Source organism: Nyctibius grandis, chromosome 6 (assembly GCF_013368605.1).
Source record: "Nyctibius grandis isolate bNycGra1 chromosome 6, bNycGra1.pri, whole genome shotgun sequence".
In the NCBI taxonomy this organism is placed as follows: Eukaryota; Metazoa; Chordata; class Aves; order Nyctibiiformes; family Nyctibiidae; genus Nyctibius; species Nyctibius grandis.
The window spans coordinates 60640597-60662467 of NC_090663.1; the positions used below are offsets into that span (position 1 = coordinate 60640597).

At 40.2% G+C, this 21871-nt stretch overlaps 1 protein-coding gene across 1 annotated transcript in view; it reads left to right on the forward strand.

The window, feature by feature from the left end:
• Positions 1-21253, forward strand: part of TET2 (tet methylcytosine dioxygenase 2) — a 75352-nt gene extending 54099 nt beyond the window's left edge. The window contains exons 3-10 of the mRNA XM_068403798.1: positions 1925-2015; positions 5996-6089; positions 7241-7449; positions 8266-8416; positions 10615-10704; positions 13278-13415; positions 14883-15243; positions 16531-21253. Coding sequence (XP_068259899.1) covers positions 1925-2015; positions 5996-6089; positions 7241-7449; positions 8266-8416; positions 10615-10704; positions 13278-13415; positions 14883-15243; positions 16531-17933 — 2537 coding nt within the window. The 3' untranslated portion in view covers positions 17934-21253. The remainder of the gene's footprint in view (positions 1-1924; positions 2016-5995; positions 6090-7240; positions 7450-8265; positions 8417-10614; positions 10705-13277; positions 13416-14882; positions 15244-16530) is intronic.
• The last annotated feature ends 618 nt before the right edge of the window (positions 21254-21871 follow it).

Consider the following 21871-nt stretch of genomic DNA (forward strand, 5'->3'; position numbering starts at 1 on the left):
TATGTCATAACTTTATAATCTAATTTATTCATCAAGGTTAGATACAGCATTTGTAAAATATGTCCTGGGTCCAAAACTTGAGATCCTTACGCCATTTTTTTCTCTAACAGTGAAACTGCTGAAGTTTCCCTCAGTAAAGCCTAAGCAAAGAAGGGATGACAAATTATTCCTCACTTGTTGCAAGAGTTTATCCTCCCTTTCACGCACTTGTCTCCTGCAAGGCTAAAGAGATCAGCAGTTTCTTAGAGAAGCTACACAAGCAGCGCCAAAAAAGGAGCGAAGGGGATCCTCAGTGTTTCTTCATGGCATACCTGATCTCCAAAAGCTGGAAGAATAGAGCAGAGGGAGGCAAAGTACAGTGACAGGCATGGCCTCATAGCCTGAGCTTCCATACAGCACTGACACTTCACACAGCCAGGTCTAACAGGCATTTTCAGACTCTACTGGATAAACTATTCAGGCTGAGACAAATGGTTCAGCACCAAAAATGGGAAAAAAAAAAAATCCTTGTTATAGTTTCACTTACTGGGATTTCGTACCAGCTATAAAAAGAGGAAAGTTGAACCAATGCTCCTCCAAAACTGCAAAATGGACCTTTTTGCTTTTTTGAATGCTTGGGGCTATGTCTCAGAGATGATACATGGTAACAAAAAGAGAAGGTAGTGGATTTCCAAAGCTCCCACAAAGAAAACTGGAAGACAGTTCCTTGCTGTTCCTTGTTGTTTAGTAAGAAACAACATACAAAATGTAGTTGTTTTGAAAACACTGAAGGTTGGTTGGGTTTTTTTCCTAAGACGGTTTCTCCAATGTAGGTGGCACAAGTTTTTCTGGCAATCATTTCATTATTCTCATTATTTTTTTAGCCAGTACTGCAACCACTAACTAAGCAAAATAGCTTATTCTCCACTTGTATTTTAATTCTTCAGTTAGCAGACCCTCTCGGAAATAAAGGAGCATGAAATTTAGCTCCTGTCCTCTTTGAAGAACCCAGTGCCATAGCATAATTGATAGGGTTTACTGCTCTTTCCTACCAATACTTGTCCTTAGGAAGAGTAAATTAAGCCATTCCCCCATTGACACATTCAGGTTTATAGCATGCCTTCATCATGCTTCCGGAGGCTGTACGTCAAGAGCAGCATCACCTCATCCAGCCTTTGGAGTTAGCATGGCAGAAAGCATAAAAAGTCAGCCCTCAGACAAGTCAGCACAACTCCACCATCTCCTCCTGAACCCAAGGAGAGCCTGGCCATTTCTTTCTCGCTGCTGGAGCCTGCCTCCTGGTATCAAACCAAACATATAGCATATATTGTGAATGCTAACATGGTCCTACCTACACACAAAAAACTGAGGCCACATTCTTAGCATACAATCATTTTGACTAAGCCTTGTGCAGGATTTCTTTCAGCAAACTTGCTTTTTTTCATTTCACGGAGTCTTTCTGTGGGTGGCAGAAACTCTCTATGTAACCTTACTGGCCACTTTCTCAAGCTGTAGGTTCCTACACTGTAACATGTCTGCTGAAAAACAAGTACTGTACAGCTCACTAACGTCAATATTTACTGTTGTTATCCCATTTATCCTCCTTTCTAGATACTGGGAGAGGAGGAAGCAGGAGAAGGAGAAACAATTGTTCGGTGATAACAGGAAAATGCCTTTTGAATTTCAGTGTAGAGCCCAAGATGTGAAACAACTGTTTGTGCTAGCAAAAGGCACACAGTCCGTATCACAGCTGTTAGCAGGATTAGCCACGTGCTTTGCATGTTTTGTTCAAATTGCATGAGCATACCTTAGAAATAAGTGTTTGAAAACTGACCCAAGACCCATACAGCAGTATTCTAACAAGCTAGATGTAAGCTTTGCAATGTGACTTTTTACGTTAAAGAATTAAGCTTCGAAGTAATAACCTTTATTTTGTTTTAAACAGAGCAAATTATTGAAAAAGATGAAGGTCCTTTCTATACCCATCTAGGAGCCGGTCCTAATGTGGCAGCTATTAGAGAAATCATGGAAGAAAGGTAATTAGTGCAAAGGCACAGGGCAGATTAACATTTATCCTTTTGTGGATGTCAGAATTTTTCCAGCTTTTGCACATAAAGAAATAAACAATTGCAAATCAAGTAATTACTTGTAGGCTTAGCTACTCCAGTGTTGCCAACATTACGCACTGTGCTATTCACCAGAGAGTCACAATATTTGACAGGGCTAATAGTCTGCTGGCTGGCACAGGCTGCACACTTTGAGACAAATGCCAGCAAACCCAAGCAGGAACAAGTATTCACCAGCCTGCCAAGCAAGATGATTGGCAATGGCTGCAAAAGCAGGCATGGACCTGGCATTCCCTCTGGGTAGGAGAATGCCAAGGTAGAAGGAAGATGAAGAGCAGAATACCAAACTCCAAAATTAGTTCCCCCCTGCAAATCACTAAGTATATAGTACAACCCTAAAGGGCTAAATCTAACTCAGTCATGTCCACAGGAGTTCCACAAAGTTGTTGGATAGGATTTCAGCCCAAGAATTGATAAGTAGTTTTGTGAAAAAACATCCCCCTTCCTCAGAGTATTGCACAAAACCAGCCTTATCTCGATCGTGGACAATCCCTGTATCATGTTGCATCCTGTGATATATTTATTACATCAAAGCCAACCAAACCAGGAATTATGAATGGCACAGAATGGATACATGATCTGTGCTTTTTAAAAATACGTGTAAGTGCAAAACACACCAGCCTTTCTAAGGTATTTAAATTAAAAACTGTCACAAAAGTGACTTCTTCACTGTGAATTCTGCATTACTTGTAGCTTTTGGCGTGCATAGACATTAATGGTGAGATTTTCAGAGGTATCTGGGAATTCAGTTCCCTCTGAACAAACAAGCAAACAAAGGTCCCCAGTAAGTCAGAGACAGATGGGAATTTGATTTGTTAATACCTTAAAAATCTGGACTCCAGAACTGCAAAGAAGCTCCAGCTAGTGCAGAACCAATAGCAAATGGGCATTATTGCAGTGCTGTGTCTGAGATAAGGAGAGCAGTTTCTTAGCAAGGTCTGTTAGCTTGTGCTCATCACTGCACGACCATGGGCCACTTAAGGCATATTAAACCCTTCGGATTACCTCTAAGTCCTAAGGTCCTTTCTCTTTCTTAGTACCTCCTTCCCCATGACTCCTGTGCAGGGCTTGCCCTCATACTTGTTTTCAGCTTCGTGAGCAGCTCGAATGCATGTAAGCTACGTAAATCAGCTTCTTCCTGTGAAGGGGGAGTGAACATTGACCCTCCTGAGAAGCGTCTTACAATCTGTTATCTCCAGAGCTCTCATTGAGTGGTTAATTATTTAGTATTTACAAATAATAAATAAAAGACAAAAGTCTTTCATGTCATGATGTCAATTATTAGAAATGAAACTTTTTTCATTTCTTTGGAATGTAATTTTTCATCCTTATTATTGACCTGACCTTTTTTCTTTTTTTCTTTTTTTTTTTTTGATTTAATTTCATTTCATGTTGGCAGAAGGAAATCCTGAGAGATTATAGGTAACATGCATCTACTCAGCCAGGTTCAGCAGAGTATAGCCTCAGCCGCTTGAACAATGGCTAGTTTTCAGCTGTTTGTACGGTATGAACTGTGCGATTCCCTGACTGAAGAATCATGGAATGGTTTGGGTTGGAAGGGACCTTAAAGATCATCTAGTTCCAACCCCCCTGCCATGGGCAGGGACACCTTTCTCTAGACCAGGTTGCTCAAAGCCCCATCCAGTCTGGCCTTGAACACCTCCAGGGAGGGGCCATCCACAACTTATCTGGGCAGCCTGTTCCAGTGTCCCACCACCCTCACAGTAAAGAATTTCTTCCTAATATCTAATCTAAATCTACCCTCTTTCAATTTAAAACTGTCGCTCCTTGTCCTATCACTACATGCCCTTGTAAAAAGTCCCTCTCCCACTTTCCTGTAGGCCCCCTTCAGGTACTGGAAGGCTGCTATAAAGTCTCCCCAGAGCCTTCTCTTCTCTTCTCCAGGCTGAACAAGAACTCCAGAACTCCTCCTTGTTAGTTCATTTTGTATCCCTAAGTAAAAAAAGCACATAACTATAAAGATACTCTCAAGCACATATGTGCAGTTGGTGACACTGATCACAACTGAAGCACTTTTAAACTGGCTTCCCATGAATATGAATTGACTTTTAAGGTACCAGCACTGCCAAACAAACTAGGATTTGGATTTAAACTTGCAGTTAATATTTTAGCTGTACCAGAACAAATTTGTTGCAGAACCCATGATGGATACATACATTTTACCTCTTCCTTCTCTCAGTCCCTTCTTCATGCTCAGTGAGTTTTGCTCCGGTTTTAAAGCCAATCAGCTTTGGCCTGAAAGCAAACATGACAAACATCAGGCACAAATTCCTTTGTGACAGTTGAAAAGATTTGAGACAAAGTCCATTTCACTTCCAGTGTGTAATGCACAATATATTTCTATGGCAGCATCCACACAGTTGTCCTGCAATCCAGATTAGCAAATTGATAGAAAATGTTAAGATTTAAAAATGTTTTTTTCATGTGGTTAATTAAAGAAAGAAATGTATCCTAATATCCAAGCCTAAGTAGGAAAAAGTGACCTAACAGTTGCCTGTAGAACATGTGTAGTACAACTCGATTTTATTTGTATAATTTCCCGTGACACTGAAATTTCACAATGAGATCACATCTAAAAATAAGCATTTTTCATTTCCTTTACAGGACAGAAGTTTAAATACAAATATTTGCTCTTAAATATGTCACCAAGATTTTAGTGCAAAAACAAGAGGGATGAAAGGTCAAAAGTTCTCAAGGCATCATTAAATGGCTGCATAACAGGAAGGAACTATCTTGACTGCTGTATAGGTAGTAGGCAATGAACAAGGAGATTGTGATTTAGTCCCCACACTTGGTTATTTAAAAAAAGAAAAGGTAATGCCAAGGAGATCGTCAGAATTCAAGAAACAGTGACGGAAGTGCAATTTGCCCAGTCCCCGAAATGCAGCCGAGTCAGCACGGTAGCTGAATCTGTAAGGTTGCAGACACTGGGGTTTCTAACGCACGGCTCACCTGAGACCTGGTGTGCTCTAGGGCTGAGCAGGCGGGCATACCCCAGCTGCAGCAGCCCAGGGAGAGGCCTGGCCAGAGAACATGCCTGGAAATGGCTTGACAGGCCTGATGCTTTTTATTGATTCAAGATTTGCTTCACTTAGCATTTCCCACATCTTTCCACCTGGTCCATCAGAGGAGGTGGAAAGCGGATCCCATTTGCTCTGGGTAACAGCACTATGCGCGTGTGGGGCTAGATTCTGCCTTGATGGCACAATCACCTTGATTAAATGCTTCAGCAAGAGCCAAGCTTGCCCGCCTCGGTCGCAAAAAGACACACAGAAACGGCATCATTTGAGGGCACCTTGTGATCCTAATTCAGTACAGAAGTCAAGCAGAAGTAAATAAGTAACAATTTATGACCGGATGATAAAGTAAAGGAAATAGATATGATGCAAATTAATCATGACTTAACTGATTCACACTGTATCTAAACCAGAAACAAGCACAGAAAATTAATGAGTGACTACTGCATGCCAGCTGTTCCATGACAACTTAATTATGTACATTTCAGAGTAATAACTTTAAGTTTAACCCAGAAATTAAAGAAAAATATAAAATTCCTCCCCAAAACAGAGAGACTTCAAGTCCACTTTTCAAAAGGTCATCTATAACAAACAAAAAGTTAAAAGGTTTGGGAATATTAATGTGTTATGGATAATTTTTACTCATCCGTCATGTATTAAAGACATTTGCCTCTCTTAACGTATCAATCCACCACTATAATAAAATCAGCAAGATAAACTGCATTGCACATCCCTCCCTGTCATTCATAGTGTTTATTTTTCAAGATAAGACTGGCAAATGTGCTCTGTCTTTTCAGTGTTCACGCAGAACCAAATGAATCTGCTTATTGTACATATTTTTGTTTGTTTAAGATTTGGACAGAAGGGTAAAGCTATAAGGATTGAGAGGGTTGTCTACACTGGGAAAGAAGGCAAAAGTTCTCAAGGATGTCCAATTGCTAAATGGGTAAGTGATGTACGCAAATGTTAAGACTAATCTAGTTCAGTATGGGCGTTCATGTAAGCAGACGTGTTGTCAAGTTGACACTATGAAACTTAAAATAGCTCAATGGCAGCAGTACCACAGGACGCCTGTAGCCTGCTCCCATCCCTGTCTCTCACACTTGGTTTACTTGTGGCATGGAGAACTGCAAGAATAAAATTTGGCTCCAAGGTATGAAAACCTGAGATGGAAGGCAGTTTCACTTAGATTTAAGATTCACAACACCCAACATTCTCATTGCTATTTAATTTTAGTTTACAAATAAGTCCAGTAAGTGCACCACTGTGATGTTTTTCAAATGCACTCCCAGTTCGAGAGGCCTTAGGACACCCCCTTAGCAAACACTTAGCAAACACTTTGGCACAAATTACTGAGTGGTTTGGGTCAGCTGGGGAAAGGCAGGATGAGGAAAAACTGATATATGATTATAGTCTTTATGCATGCCAGACTGCACCTTTTTTTCAGAAGTACCCACAGTAGCACAAGCACTGAGAAGCAAGGACACTCTTTTATTTGAACATCTACTGCTTTCCTCTCATTGCTGTAACATTTGTATGTAGTAAGGGCAGGTCATGAAACTGAGTGGCTGATTACAAGTTTAGCTGCTTAAGTTCGGGAGGGAAAGGGAGAGAGCTCCTGTGTCCAGTTATTTAGTCCCTTCCTTAGCTGCCTGCCTTTCCCTGCATGGCTCCTGCCCTAAGCACAGGTGTCCACCATCCAGCTCTGTGCGTGGAGCCACCTCACTGCTCACTTCCTTTTGCCCACTAATCAAACTGGGCCACTTGTACCATAGTACAGATTCAGGAGAATATTCCTGCTGAATCAGAGCATGGGGGATATCTTTACAAAGCTGGTTTCCACCACCATGGCTTTCCATGCCATCAGTCAAGCTTAGCCTCTTAGAGTCAGCTTCATTAAACAGAAGGGGTAGCCCTGGCCCATATCACTAAATGTGAAAAATGGACCGAGTTGCCAGAGACAAAGAGGAAGACAGAAGTAGAAGTAACCTCCCAACACGCACACTAATGCTGAGGTTTCCTATTCTCTTGCTCTTCACATTAAGAAACGCATTGTTTGTGTTGGGGCTCTGGGGGTGTGTGTTGCTGTGCATGCAGGTAGTCCGCAGAAGCAGTCAGGAGGAAAAGCTACTCTGCTTGGTGCGTGAGCGAGCGGGCCACACGTGTGAGACAGCCGTGATCGTGATTCTCATCCTGGTCTGGGAGGGAATCCCAACAAGCCTAGCCGACAAGCTCTACTCCGAACTCACCGACACCCTGAGGAAGTACGGCACGCTCACGAACCGGCGGTGCGCCCTGAACGAAGAGTAAGTGGAACAATGGGTATGCTCGGCAGACTTGCAATCCCATCTTCAGCCTCAGACCTGGCACCTCCACTCGTGCTATTACGCTGCAATACGCACAACCTTTCCAATTATTTCAGGGAGTTTGAAAATCCTCAAACCTTGTGAGAAAAGAAAAGTAAATGTTCTTATAAATCAGGGAAAAACATCTTCCCAGAGTTGTGAAGCATCTCCGTATGTTTAACAGAAGAGATCTCAGCAGGGCCCAGGACAGCAGATACCTCAACCTTGAAATAAAAACTAGGTGCACTAAGTCATACTGTAAGCCTACAGAAGCTGGCCTGTCCTAAGAAATTGCACTATATCGTTTTCCCATGTCTCTCTGATACTGAAGAACATTTAGACCAAAATTAACATAGCTATCACTGTATGTTACTTTGGCTTCATGGGTAGAGTCATGTTTTGGGAATTATTGCTGATCTCCTGTCACAGGGCTCCCACGTTCTTGCAGTGCCATCAGCACATGCCCCTTTCAGGTACCATGAATATCGCTGCCTAACAAGGCACTGCGCAAACATACCCTCTTTCGAGCAAAGCCAGCTTTCTCACAGACACATAGAAACCCCATAGTTCTTGCTTTGCAACCATGAAATTATTCACTCTGAGAAATTCTTCTGTTATAATGCATATGCCTCCCTCTTTCATTTCTTCATTATTCACTGATGGAAGATGATCCAAGACCAGTGATCCCCAGAGCGCTGGCAGAACGCCGATGCCCACTGTGTGAATGCCGTGGCGTGACCCTCCTGCTGCTAACAGCCATATTCTCTTATTTTTCAGACGGACTTGCGCATGTCAAGGGCTGGACCCTGAAACTTGTGGTGCTTCATTTTCCTTTGGTTGCTCCTGGAGCATGTACTACAATGGTTGTAAGTTTGCCAGAAGCAAGATTCCAAGAAAGTTTAAGCTGATGGGGGATGACCCAAAAGAGGTTGGTGTCCATTTCTAAAAGGAGTCTCATTTGCAAGGAAATGTTTTCTGTCACTCTGCAAATGGAGATACAGTACAAGAGACCGGGGCCAGAGCCCTGCCTGAACAGCCTACATGTAGGGTAATTAAGTAACTGCCAGTCAAAACTGATTGATTCCAGTCACTGAGCCAGCTGAATTGACTGTCCAAATTTAGACAGCTGGTAAAAGCCCTGAGACTTGAAACCATGTTTGCAGGCTTTCACAATTAGAGGAGAGGGCACGGCCTGAATAATCGTCGCTGTATTAGGCCTGCAGTCGGGCATTCCCCAGCGGCAGAGCAGAAGGTTTACCAACTGAAGGCACATAACATTGCAAGTGGGAACCAGAGCAGACTGCATGGAGACAAACACGATGAAACTCTGAGATGACAACAGGAAGAGGAGGACAGGAAGACTCATTCTGCATACAGTCCCGCCCCACTGAAGGTTTCCAGACTGGGCTCTGTGTTACAGCAAATGCAACTGTATAAAACGAGTCAGAGTAATAAAAAAACATTGACCTTAGCCTGGGCACAAGATGCCTTTGAAGTTGTGTCTGCAGCGACTCCTAGACAGCTCCAGCTAGTCATGTGTCCGGGAGGCTCCAATGGCCCAGTCTGGTTTTTGGCAAGCATGTGCAAATTTAGTCCCTTGCGTAGTATACTGACATATAGATCCACTGTGTTCTGGTGTCTTACACAAATCCAAGCATTTGTTTCACGCGATCAAAGCCAGGTACTTCTGCATCCTGTGGCCTGTGCTGAGAACAGCACACTATTTAGAATATCATCATAATTAACATCCCGTTTTTCCTCCCCACTGCTCTTCTACGGCCCCAAGAATTACAGAATAGCTCTCCTTCAATCATGCTGTGGCACAAAGCCTTCTTTATCATAGCCTGCAATCCTAAACCCCCTAAATTTTCTAAGCTGGATACCTGGCCAGAGCCCACCAGGGCACTCTTCCAACTTGCATTCCTGGATTTACTTCCCGTGAAAGCCAGAGCTGGGCAGGGAAGATGATTTTACCCTCCAGTCTTGTTCCCCCACAAAGTTGGGAGCAGCCAAAGCATGCATCCAGACCAGGGGATAGGTCCCATAGCATAGACACAGTTTGTAGACAACATAAATAGGAACCTCACCAATAAAAACTAGAAGTAACACTTACAAGTGGTAACCTATGGGCCATACAAAAGCTCCAAGTTCTGGCAGCAGCCACAAGGTCACAGCAAGATATTTTTGACAATTTTGTAATGTCATTTTGGAGTCCCAAACTAGGATATAGTCCCACAGTAGGAGATACAAACTTTTAATGCACCAAACACGTCTCTTTCAAACCCATAGGCTTTTCACAGCTCTTCACACATTCCTAAATTATACAAACTCCTAAACACAAGTATACCACTCCAGTATGCCAGTGTTCTTTATGCACTTGAAATTAAAAATCAGGGCCTCATGTAAGCGAGGATTTGAATTTGGGATTCTCATCCTGAGAGGATGGGGAGCAACTTTGGAGTATGTTATGAGAGCACTTAATTTCTAAAGAGCCCTTCTTTTTGAGAGCGTGTACCTCTCCTTGTAGAAAAAAAGAAGTGCGGTCATTCCTACCTCCATATCACCAACTACTAGACGCGTCCACAATTCTTCATTGCTTAAGAACTGGGAACTTTTTGAAGTCTGAAGTATTTAAATAATTTTAAATTGCTGCATGAAAAGATATTTCAGTGTGCTGAACTGCTGTCATTGTGATGTGCAAAACCCTTAAATTAGCCAAATTTACTTGATGGAGCATTCTGATATTATTTCTCTCAAGCTTTCTGAAGAGTATTATTTCCCCAAAGCTCCAATAGGGAAAATAATGAGGATCATCACGCTTGGATCTAAAACATCTCCATGTTGAAGAATGTGATTCTTCTTAATATAAACCAAATTAAGATTATAGTATGTGATGTCCCATCACAAGGATCACACTACACTACTTTACTACTTAATTACTTTAAAGGCTCTGAAACAATAAAATTAAAAGGAGATTCACAACAGTTATTGTCTGAACAAGAATGATAAGAGTCTAGCCCTTTACATAACTGTCAGTGTAAACACAATTTTGTAAAGACCCTAACTTCTTAGATCCCATACATACAGTACGGAAATGTCATTGAACTCTATCTCATCTCCTAACAGGAAGAAAAACTAGAATCCAATTTGCAGAATCTGTCAACCCTGATGGCACCTACCTACAAGAAGCTTGCACCTGATGCATATAACAACCAGGTATGCTGGGGGAAAAAGGAAATGGAGCAGTCATGCAAATAACGTGATTTTTATCACACTTCCCAATGCTTCAGCCTTGCACCAAACCATTATGTACATTTTGTGTCAGCATTCCTTTGACACTGTGGTAGAGACGAATGGAAATGAACAATTCCACTTAAAATGCTTTCAAAAGTAAAACGAGCAGAATTTGGTTCACTAAATAGAACTAATCTTTTCACCTACCTACATCAACACAATAAAATTACTTCACACTTGAGCAGAATACTGGATTTAGCGTGATTCACCAGCCAAACTAGCAAAACAGCCATGAAGATGGTGTGAGATTGGCAACAGTGCCAGAAGTCAGTGTATCATGTTGCATTCGAGTCCTGAAGCCACAGTTTCAGTTCTGCTGTCTCAAGTGGCAGATGAATTTAGTTTTCACCAAAACAGCCATTACAAACATGGTTTTAGAGCAAAGTTTTGTATTTGAACGCACTCAGCCCTGGATATGCACACAAGTGCCTGCACCAGCCTTCTTCATGAGGGGATCACGTGCACATATTTTCTGTGAAGCAGTGTTCACAGATACTAGCACATCCAAAGCTTTTATGAGGTTCCCACTGTGGCTGTCTCTCACCTGCATTCCGTTACCAAATGTCTTTCAGATATTTGCATCAACATTTGACAACACATCCCTTGCAAATGCATAACTGTTGGCTTTCATTTTCGCTGCTCAGGTTCACCACCATTACAAACATTCACAGAACTTATAGTCTCCAAACTATCAGCATCACAGCAAACTATGACACCTTCTTTCTTTCTTTCCTGTTGACAGCATTATGCTGTAGCAACCAGCACAAGACAGATTTTCAACTGCAACAGAAACAGTAAACAAACACAAAACTGTCCATTTTTATTTGCTGTAAAACTCACACCTTTACTGCATATTTAATAGCAACTAGACAGGGTAAGCAGACTCAGTACAGACTTACCCAATTTCACTTACCTGATGAGATAATGTTTGGAGACTCATTATGGAGGAAACTGTGGCCATGTGCCCACTAGCTGTGCGTATCTGTCCAAATATCTGAGAGACATTCTGCAAGAGAAGAAGAGAAGAGGAAGAAGAAAAAATGAGGGGGTGGTGAACAATAAAATGGTTCTTTGCTTAGGCTGCCTTTTTTTCCCATAAAAATTCACAAAAGAATTCTTCACCATGTAGACCATGGTCCTGCCCGACACTTGTTGAAAATACACGCTTTTGCAAGTTTCAGTTTTTACCTTGTGTAATAAGGCATGTGTATAGCTTGGCCTATTTCAGGAGTTTCAGGCGGACCTTGTATTTGTGGGGAAACCCTGATCAAGCTACTGCCAGTGGCTTTCTAAAGAGAGATGATCGAGGCCTAATTTGTACAGTACTGTAAAAGGTTCTAAAACCAAAAAGCCCTAAAACCAATCCCCCTTTGAATCCTAAAAAGAAATTCCAAATTCTTGGATTTATTCTAATCTACTGGATTAAAATCTAGAATTGGAAAGGGTCTGTTTTTCCAACTGGGCCCAACAGAACATCTCAGAGAACAGTTGCACCAGTATACTTCAATCAGACAATTAGAGTCTGGCTAACGTTTCAGACCTCTCTCGTTTAATTCCAAAGAAGTTTACATGTTTCAAGTTTTGTTCTGCTTTTATTTTCTGACTCCAGGGAAGTAAATATTCCAAATTTTAAAAATAAAGGTCTGTGAGCATACTAGACATCTTTTTAGTGATCTTGGATCAAGACTTGGCAAAATGTCTAATTTCACCTTAACTTAAAATGGGATCCATTAAGTTCCATCAAGTGTGGATTTTTTTGCATTCACTTGAAAGGCTCAGGGATTTCAGCAAAGCATTTTACAAAGGTGGTTTCATTTTTAATTTTCCAAATAAAATATGAAACAGTCATCTGTCTAGGGCTTCATCTTCCATTACAAAATCCTTTCTTTTTGTGTAAGGTTTATTGTTGCATTATCAGCTCTTTGTAAAGCTCCTTAATAATGAGTGCATGGGTAGAAAGTACTGTCTTGACTGAATTATCTTTTTGGTCAGGGGTTAGAGTTGTACTTAAGGTAATGAAAGATATGTTTAGCATGCCAAATATTACAACTCAAAAAGCAAATTATTATTTTTTATGAAGTCATTCTGAAGTCAGTTTTCTAAAGCCATTTTCCCTTAATAGCTTGGTATTATTTCCAGTCTACACAAACATATCACTCTTACAGTGCCAGATGCTGAAACCGTGCGCTGCATTTGTCATGTAAAAACACCAACCACTGGCAGAGAATCAAAAGTAATATGCAAGGAAAAGTATTATTGGCCAATTTCACAATCACGCCAGGGAGAGAAGGTAACAGGGTACAAAGCAGGAAGGAATGAAGCATGGATACGAAATTGCCATCAAATTGCTTGATTTTATTTGCCTTCAAGATGTGTATGTTGCCACCTCCAAGATGTTAGGAGACTTGCATGTTGTCACGGCAGAGCATTGAGTGCTAATTCCGTGTAGTGGAGCATCCAGCTCGGTTGCAGTGATACCTGTCATCTCTTTCCAGATTGAGTATGAACACAGAGCACCCGAGTGTCGCCTGGGTTTAAAAGAAGGTCGCCCATTCTCAGGGGTCACTGCCTGCCTGGACTTTTGCGCTCATGCTCACAGAGACTTGCACAATATGCAGAACGGGAGTACACTGGTAAGTCTGTGATGCACACAGCCTCCTTACTCCAGCACTAATTTCATATATTTAATTCATTATCTCCCATCTGTTTAAATTTATACTTGCATAACGCAGATTACTAAAAAAAGAAACATTAAGCAGTAATTGAGCTGACTTATTACCCCCTACTCAATTTTTCATTCAAATGAATGAGACTTATAGTGTACTGAAGAAAGGTTTAATATAGAACTCATGAAAGAGAGACTGTGGAGAGAATGGAAAGAAGGTCCCAGCAGGGCTGAAATGCCTGTTTCAGTGTTCCTGGCACAAAATGGTTTATATTTGTCCTCTTGAAACACATTTTTTTCTAACAACTTTGTATTATATCTTTTCACAAAATAAAAATGGAGACAAATCACTTCTTTCCAGGAGAGTTTTGGAAGTTGTGGATTTCATTCCTGCTTGGGATGAGCAGAAAGTCTGCAAGCCTTGCCATCCTTTGTACTGTACGCGCACCCTTTACTCTCTTCAGTTCTGATCTCTAGCATGTACAGCAAAGGTTCTGTGGAAGATACCAGAAAAGCGAGCTGGTTTTCAATGTGTATTGGATTACTTCACTTCCCTGCCTACTCTCTCTGTGACATACAGTTGGGGTAAACAGGAGAAAGAATAATCTTCAGTTTTGAATAATCATCATGGTTGTAATTTGAAGCAACTATCTACATTCACAGTGCAGCTCTTATTATGACCAAAGAGAATATCTACTTTTTTAATACCAACTAAAATTCCGATTAAGTCCAGGGCGTGACTTAATTGACAAGTCAACCACCACCAATACAATATATATTTCTAGCTGAGCTTTCTTCCTAAAACTGGCTGATGCAATGCTTTTGCTACAGAATGTCTGTATCAGCATCTTTTTCCACCGAGACCCTCCCAATACCTGTTTTAGCTGGAGCTAACACAATGAGCATTCTGCATGACACAACAGCAACTTCCTTAAATCTTATCAACATTACAGTGACTTGCTCCTTTGCAAAGTCCTGGAAGTTGCCATTGTAAGGGGATGTGAAATACAATGGCAGCATGTTATATTGCACACCATTTCTAATAGGTAGCTAGCTAATGTATTATAGTGAAGAAATCGTCAGGTGAGTACAAAGTCCCAGGTTCCACTGTTTTAGCTCTCTGGCCACGGTACAATGGATCACACAGTTTATTTCACGTTGGGGTAATCCCTAACTATACAGTTCATTTCAGCACAAGAAACAGATATATATACCTTCCGTTTCTATTAACACTGTCCAACAGATCAATGGAAGAAATGAAATTGCAGACGTCTTGTGATATGCATAAATTGCACAGAAACTTAACAGTTTACAAATAGCTTGCTAGATGCCCTGCCAACAGTGGCAGGGCAACATAAAATGCACAGGCTAGTATTTCAGATGTCTTCTTCTCAGAGTGGTTTGAGGGGGTTACTCTAACACACCTTTCTGACAGGTTTGCACACTAACTAGAGAAGACAATCGTGAAATTGGCCAAACACCAGAAGACGAGCAGCTCCACGTGCTCCCGTTATACAAAGTCTCTGATGTGGATGAGTTCGGAAGCACTGAAGGCCAGGAGGAGAAGAAGAGGAATGGCAGCATCCAGGTCCTTACTTCCTTTCGCCGGAAAGTAAGGATGTTAGCAGAGCCTGTTAAGACGTGTCGGCAAAGGAAGCTAGAAGCAAAGAAAGCAGCTGCAGAAAAGCTTTCCTCCTTGGAGAATGGGTCTAGCAAAGCTGAAAGAGAGAAGTCTGCTGCAGCACGCAACAAGCAAGGCAATGCTGAGGCGGCAGGTCATGCAAAGCAGCTAGCAGGTAAACACATGAATCTGATCGGGATCTTTATCAACAGTGGTAAGCTTCCTAGAAATCATGGCAATTTATAATGGGTCTCAAGAAAACCATTATTTTTAGCCCAAGAACATTTTAAAGTAAAAAGGAAAGAGAATTCTTGAAAGTAAATATCAATATTGTATATTTATAAATACTAGAGTGCTAAATTGGGGTCAACTCTGGAGAAGAAAAAAAAAAAAAAAGTTGTATGAGAAATCCATTACTGTGGGATAGTTAACACCTGTAGAAATCCGGTGCTTTTGCAAACTCTGCTTGCCATCCAGTGTATTGTAAAGTACCTTTAAAAGACCAGTAGTGTTAGAAGCCGTGAAGAGACACGTGTGATGCTGCTGCCAAAGAAAGAATGACCTACACATCACTCACTGTCTGCCACTGTTACAGATAGCTTCCTAATTTGAGGGGATTCAAGCCTAACCTCTTTACCACTATTTGTACTCTCTGCTTCAAGACCAAAAGCAGAGCAGGTTTTTCCAGAGTTTAAAAATCCACTTAACAATCCCTGGCAGTTTTCATCAGTAGATTTGAGAGTCCTGAGCAAAGGAGTTCATCATGACTATTTTATTGTTACAGCAACTTTCTCAGAGAGAAAATAAAGTGATACATCCAGGGCCACCCCAAAGGTCACTGAAATACCTCTGAACAGAAGTCAGCTGTCCCATGACCCAGGCTAGGGTTGTAACCATTAAACGATGCCATTTCACTTTAATGAATGATGGTTTTGCTCTTACATCTTCAGTGAATCTCACTTGTTACTGAACTGCTCTATCGGTGAATGTCACCGTTGGTTTTTTACATAAAGCTAGGGACATTTTTTGAGACAGTTCTATTAATATAGATGAGAAGAATTATTTATTCTTGGGGAAAACAAGGTCACCTTGTGCACGGCTGTTTGGGAGCACTTTGATGCTCCATTTCATGGGCTACTTAAATGCTGATTCAACTCTTTGGATTTTGTGCATGTGACTCTGAACAGATTGCGCTGTCCTCTTTTTCCCCATTGCCACTAGCATCTGATCTCACTGGATGCATGCCAAAAAGGATGAGTAGCCTTAGCATTTATTCAGCTTCTTAAAGGATTGTATTTGAGATATGAGAAAGGGAACCTCTGTTAACATATCATATGATATATTTTTCTCAGAAATTTCACAGATACGTATAATGAAAAGTCTATAAAGTATGTATTTGTTGGGTTTTTTTTTAAAAAAAAAGCTTGTTTGTGTGTGTTTTTTTTTCTCTTCACATCTACAGATCTTTTACGTCTTTCAGGACCAGCCACACAACAACAGCAACATCCGCAGCGCACTCTCCCTAACAACCCTCAGTCAAATCCCATTAACTCTTACTCGGGTTCAGGTTCTGCAAATCTCTATGTAAGGTTGCCTAATCCAGCCAATGCTTATCCAAGCTCTTCATACACTTCAGATCCCTATGGAGGGTCCAATCCCATGAACCTCTACACAACCTCATCACAGCCTGCGGGGTCTTATTTGAATTCTTCCAGTCCCATGAACCCTTATTCAGGATCATTAAGTCAAAATAACCAATATCCACCCTACCAATGCAATGGAAACATAGCTATGGACAACTGCCCCTCTTATTTGGGCTCCTACCCTTCCCAGCATCAGCACATGGACCTGTATAGTTGCCAGAGCCAAGACCATATGTCTAAACTAAGTCTACCACCCATTCAAACATTATACCAGCATAGGTTTGGGAATAACCAGAGTTTTGGTCCCAAGTACTTGAATTATGGAAACCAAAATATGCAGGTAGACTCTTTCAGTAATTGCACCATTAGACCAAATGTACACCACGTAGGGTCTTTTTCCTCTTACTCTACCCATGAGGCTGATGGCCATTTTATGGAGGTTGCCTCAAGGTTAAAATCTAATCTGAGTAATCCAAGCATGGATTATGCCTCCATGAGTAAAACCAGTGAACATCTTCATGTGCAACCCCCTCCACATTTAGCACACGACTACCATTCTGCTGCAAGTATGTTTAGTGGTCCTCCTAATTCATTGCATCTCCAAAATAAGGATAGTGAAATGATTTCACATGCAGTTAATGGTTTGTCTAACATGCTTCCAGGTCAAAACCATGACAGGACTACTCCCCAGGGTGGTTTAGATAAAACTGATGTGCTGAATCCAGAAAAAGCAGAGGATCCCGATGAAGTCTGGTCAGATAGTGAGCAGAGCTTTCTGGACTCAGAAATTGGAGGAGTGGCAGTTGCTCCGTCTCATGGGTCAATTCTCATAGAGTGTGCAAAACGTGAGCTCCACGCAACGACTCCCTTAAAAAATCCCAACAGGAACCATCCCACCAGAATATCCCTTGTCTTTTACCAGCACAAGAGTATGAACGAGCCAAAACATGGTCTGGCTCTGTGGGAGGCAAAGATGGCTGAGAAGGCAAGAGAGAAGGAAGAAGAATGTGAGAAGTATGGTCCAGACTACGTGCCTCAGAAAACTTATGGCAAAAAAGCAAAGCGGGAGCCTGCTGAGCCACAGGAACCCTCAGAGCCAACGTACGTGCGCTTCATCAAGTCTCTTGCACAAAGGACACTGTCGGTCACCACAGACTCCACAGTAACTACATCTCCATATGCCTTTACACGGGTTACAGGGCCTTACAACCGATATATCTAACTTCACACCTTTGTTGGTTACCTCATTTGAAAAAACACCTTGTCAGTAGGGTAATTCTTCTTTAGGTTTTGGGGAAGGCAAGGGTGGAGAAGGAAACAGTGTTTTTTACAGAACTCGTCAGTGGAAAAACCTCAGCACACCAGCAAAAGGAGGTAATCTCACTAGCGCACTTATTTTCCACTGATTTTTAAGTGGTCACAGATGGCACGTAGGAAACAAGACCAAAGCATCCTATGCAAAAACAAAAAGAAAACAAAAAAGTGTTTCACAATTTACATTTGAAAACACTGGCGCCATTACTGAAAGAGATAATCTGCAAATGGATTTTTTTTTTTCCTTACAGTTTTGCACATCTGTGGCCACTTTTAATGTCGTTAAGTTTGCATAGTCATGGAACAGGAGCAAAAAAAAACCCTAAAAAATAATACTGTAGTATTACAACTGCAGGAATCTTAAAATAACATCTGGTGCTGAATCTATGATGTACTGAAATACTGGAATTATGGCTTTTTAACATGCAGTTTTTACTGTAATCTTATTAGTCTCTTGATTTTATTTAACACAGTAGATAAGTATAAAACATAATGAATAGACAGCAAAACACTGAATTTGTTTGGATATTCTAAACCCATGGTGCTATCTAAGAGAATGGTGTCTTTATTTTAACAGTCGAACAGTTAATGCCTTTATAACAAAATGTCAATGATGTAGTCAAATGTTCTTCAACAACAGGGAGGACCTTTTCATTCATGTATGTATTGAATTTACCTGGTGTTAAAATAAGCTTACTTTTTAACATATGGGAATTACAAAGACCTCTGGATTTTGCTCGTCCAGTCAAGTCCTAGAAAAGGACAATAAAATATATAGAGATATTTTTTTTAAATAGTGTTTCAAAAGCACTTTGTCTACCTAAGCTTGGCAACTTGAACAATGCTAAGGTACTAAGACATTAAAAAGAAAAAAGAGTTTACTTTGATTTTAAAATGCAAAGATAATTTTTTTAAACTAAAAAAGCTTTTAAATACTTTTGTTTTAGCCGTGCATCTGCTAGTGGGCTACATATCCATTTTTAATACAGTCAGTTATGGTAAAAATGGGGCTTACTGGATATAAGGGAATACTTTAGTACACAAAACACATGTTTTTCTGGTGCTCATCTCACACAGCTATACTGTAAACTGTTTTCTACAATTATTATGACAAGTTCATTGCTCAAATATGTACAGTTTTAAGGAAAGAATTTTATATTAACCACAGGTAATAATTAGCAGCATGCAACAGACAACAACTAGTTAGCTTGGGCTTCTGCTGTTTTTAAAGATCTGTATGCTCTTCAACTATTGAATGGCAGATTGCTTTTGTGTTGATAATTATGTACATTGTGGTGTAAGTCATTTCTCGGTGCAAGTGTCCTCTTTTCCAGGAAGATTGAGCAGACCGATGCCTACACAAGATGAATGAAACAGGGTTAGTTCTGTGTGATTCCGTTGATTAAATAGAAAAAAAAATAGGCAGCTGGCTTGCTGTGGTGGTTTTAAATCCTTAATTTCTATTAAAAAAAAAAAGCAGGAGAGTTGTATAGTAAATTAAATTGTAAACAAAACTTTTTTTAACGCAATGCTTTAGTATTTTAGTACTGTAAAAATATTAAATCTATATATATTTGGGTTTTGAGCTGAATTCACATCATGGTGCTACTCAGCCTGCTACAAATATATCATAATGTGAGCTAAAAATACATTAAAAGGTTTGAGTGATGTTCCTACTTGTCATATACCTCAACACTAGTTTGGCAATAGGATATTGAACTGAGTGTGAAAGTTTATATATTGTATACCATCTTTTTTCCCCCAATAGCCTTTGAAAAAAACAAAAAAAAACAAAACAAAAAAAAACACAAAACAAAAAAACTCTCTCAATACTTGACATTTTAGCAAGTATAACTTGAACTTCAACTTTTTTTTTTTTTTTGGTTCTAAAAATTCAGGGATATTTCAGCTCATGTTCTCCTATGCCAACGTGTCACCTGTGTGTATGTAAAGCTGTTGTAGGTTAAATATATTATTCTTGGGTTTTTTGGTTTGGTTTGGTTTTTTTTTTTCAGGGATTTAACGCTTTTCTTTTGAATCCCTTCTCTATTTTTTCTTGTACATGTATTGATGTAACTAAAACTAATTTTGTAAATTCGTTAGCTCTTTTTATTGTAATGAAAGTGTTTAAGAGATTTAGAATGTTTTGCCTGTTTCAAACGAATAAACAAAAAGAAAGTAGAATGCACTGAGCTGATTAAAGGGAAAAATGTAAGGCAGGGGTTTGGCAAGTGACTGTTTGCTAGAGTCGTTCAAGTCACTCTCTAAACAAGGCTTCTTGGATACTGTAATGAATAGAATAAAATATAAAAAGGTACAGTCTGTACAAGGGCTTCCCTAAACATGCAAACCTCCATGTCCCAGATGTATCTTGTGCAATATACTGTAAAATTAAGTTTGGTCGAAAGAAATTTTATCGAACAGAATCACAACCTAACTCAAGTAAATCAAAGGAGGCCTTTGGGTTTAATGGTCAAATATTTATTATGGCAATTTTGTTTTTTAATTCTCAGTCTGTGACTTTACCCACTGCATTGAAACAAAAGTTTCAACTTTTTTTTAAAAAAAAAAAAATAATGATGGTTATGTGTCAGATTAATTAAATCATTATAAATCTTCATCTTTCGGTGATTGTTTTGTTTTGGCTTTTTTTTTTTATGTCCTGTATTATCCATGTCATCAATAGTAGATGTTTGGTTAATATGCCGTGCACCGTCATTTGCCAAACTGCTGGCAGCAGGAGCAGGAAGCGTAGCTGGTGAATCAGTTTTGTATTGTAAATACCTGAACTGTAATTTTTGGTGTACAGAACCCTGCCTCAGTTGGAACGAATGACAAAGCAGACCTAAAATCGCTTGTATAGGATTATCAGGTTGACTATAGCCATACTTGAAGATGCTTCTGAGTGGTGTCAACTTTACTTGAATGAATTTTTCATCTTGATTGACGCACAGTGGTATAAAGTTCACTTCTAAAGCTAGTGGTTAACTTGTGTAGGAAACTTTAGCAGTTTGACACTAAGGTAATGAACTTCTGTGTGCATTTTCTATGCTTATGTTCTACTTTTTTTTTTTTTCTTTTTTACTTTAGTTTCATTCATTTTCATGAAATGTTTGGTATGTCTATAAAAAGAATCCGAGGATGGTTATAAATACTGTAAGTATTGTAATGTAATGCAGGTTATTTGAAAGCTGTTTATTATTATATCATTCCTGATAACGCTGAAATGTGGGTGTTTTTAATAAAATTTATATTTATTTAATGCACTCTAAGTCTGTCTTGTAGAAACTTGTCTTTCCCTTCCATTTTTATTGGCTAACAACAAAGCCAGTGCAGTAAAATGTGGCCCCTAGAACCAGCCATGGGTCAAGAGTCCCAGGGGAATCAGACAGGGTTATAGGGCTGGGGAAACTGCCGGCCTGGGGGACTCAAATCGAAAACTGTGTTATGAGAAATGGATGAAGCTGCATACTTCAGCAGCTTAGAAACTGAACGCATTGACTGACATACCAGGACAACCCAAACTTTTCAATCAAGCAGGCCCACACATGCACACAGCTTTAGCCCACCTCCATCTTCCCTGACTCAAGCATCACACTCAAACGAAATGCATCCCCAGGGACTGCAAAACAGGAGATGTAGACATCACATTTATTCCTAGCTCTGCTTTCACTCTTACCTCTAATGGGTTGGGACGCTAGCTACCTAGCCCAGGCTACTGCTCAGTAAGATCTGTGTTTACAGTGAAGGAGGGAGGCATTTTTATGGGCAGGAAGAGGTTGTACAGCATCACTGCTGGTTTCCTACTGGTGTTTGTGGACACAGATGAATGTGGCATATTTACTG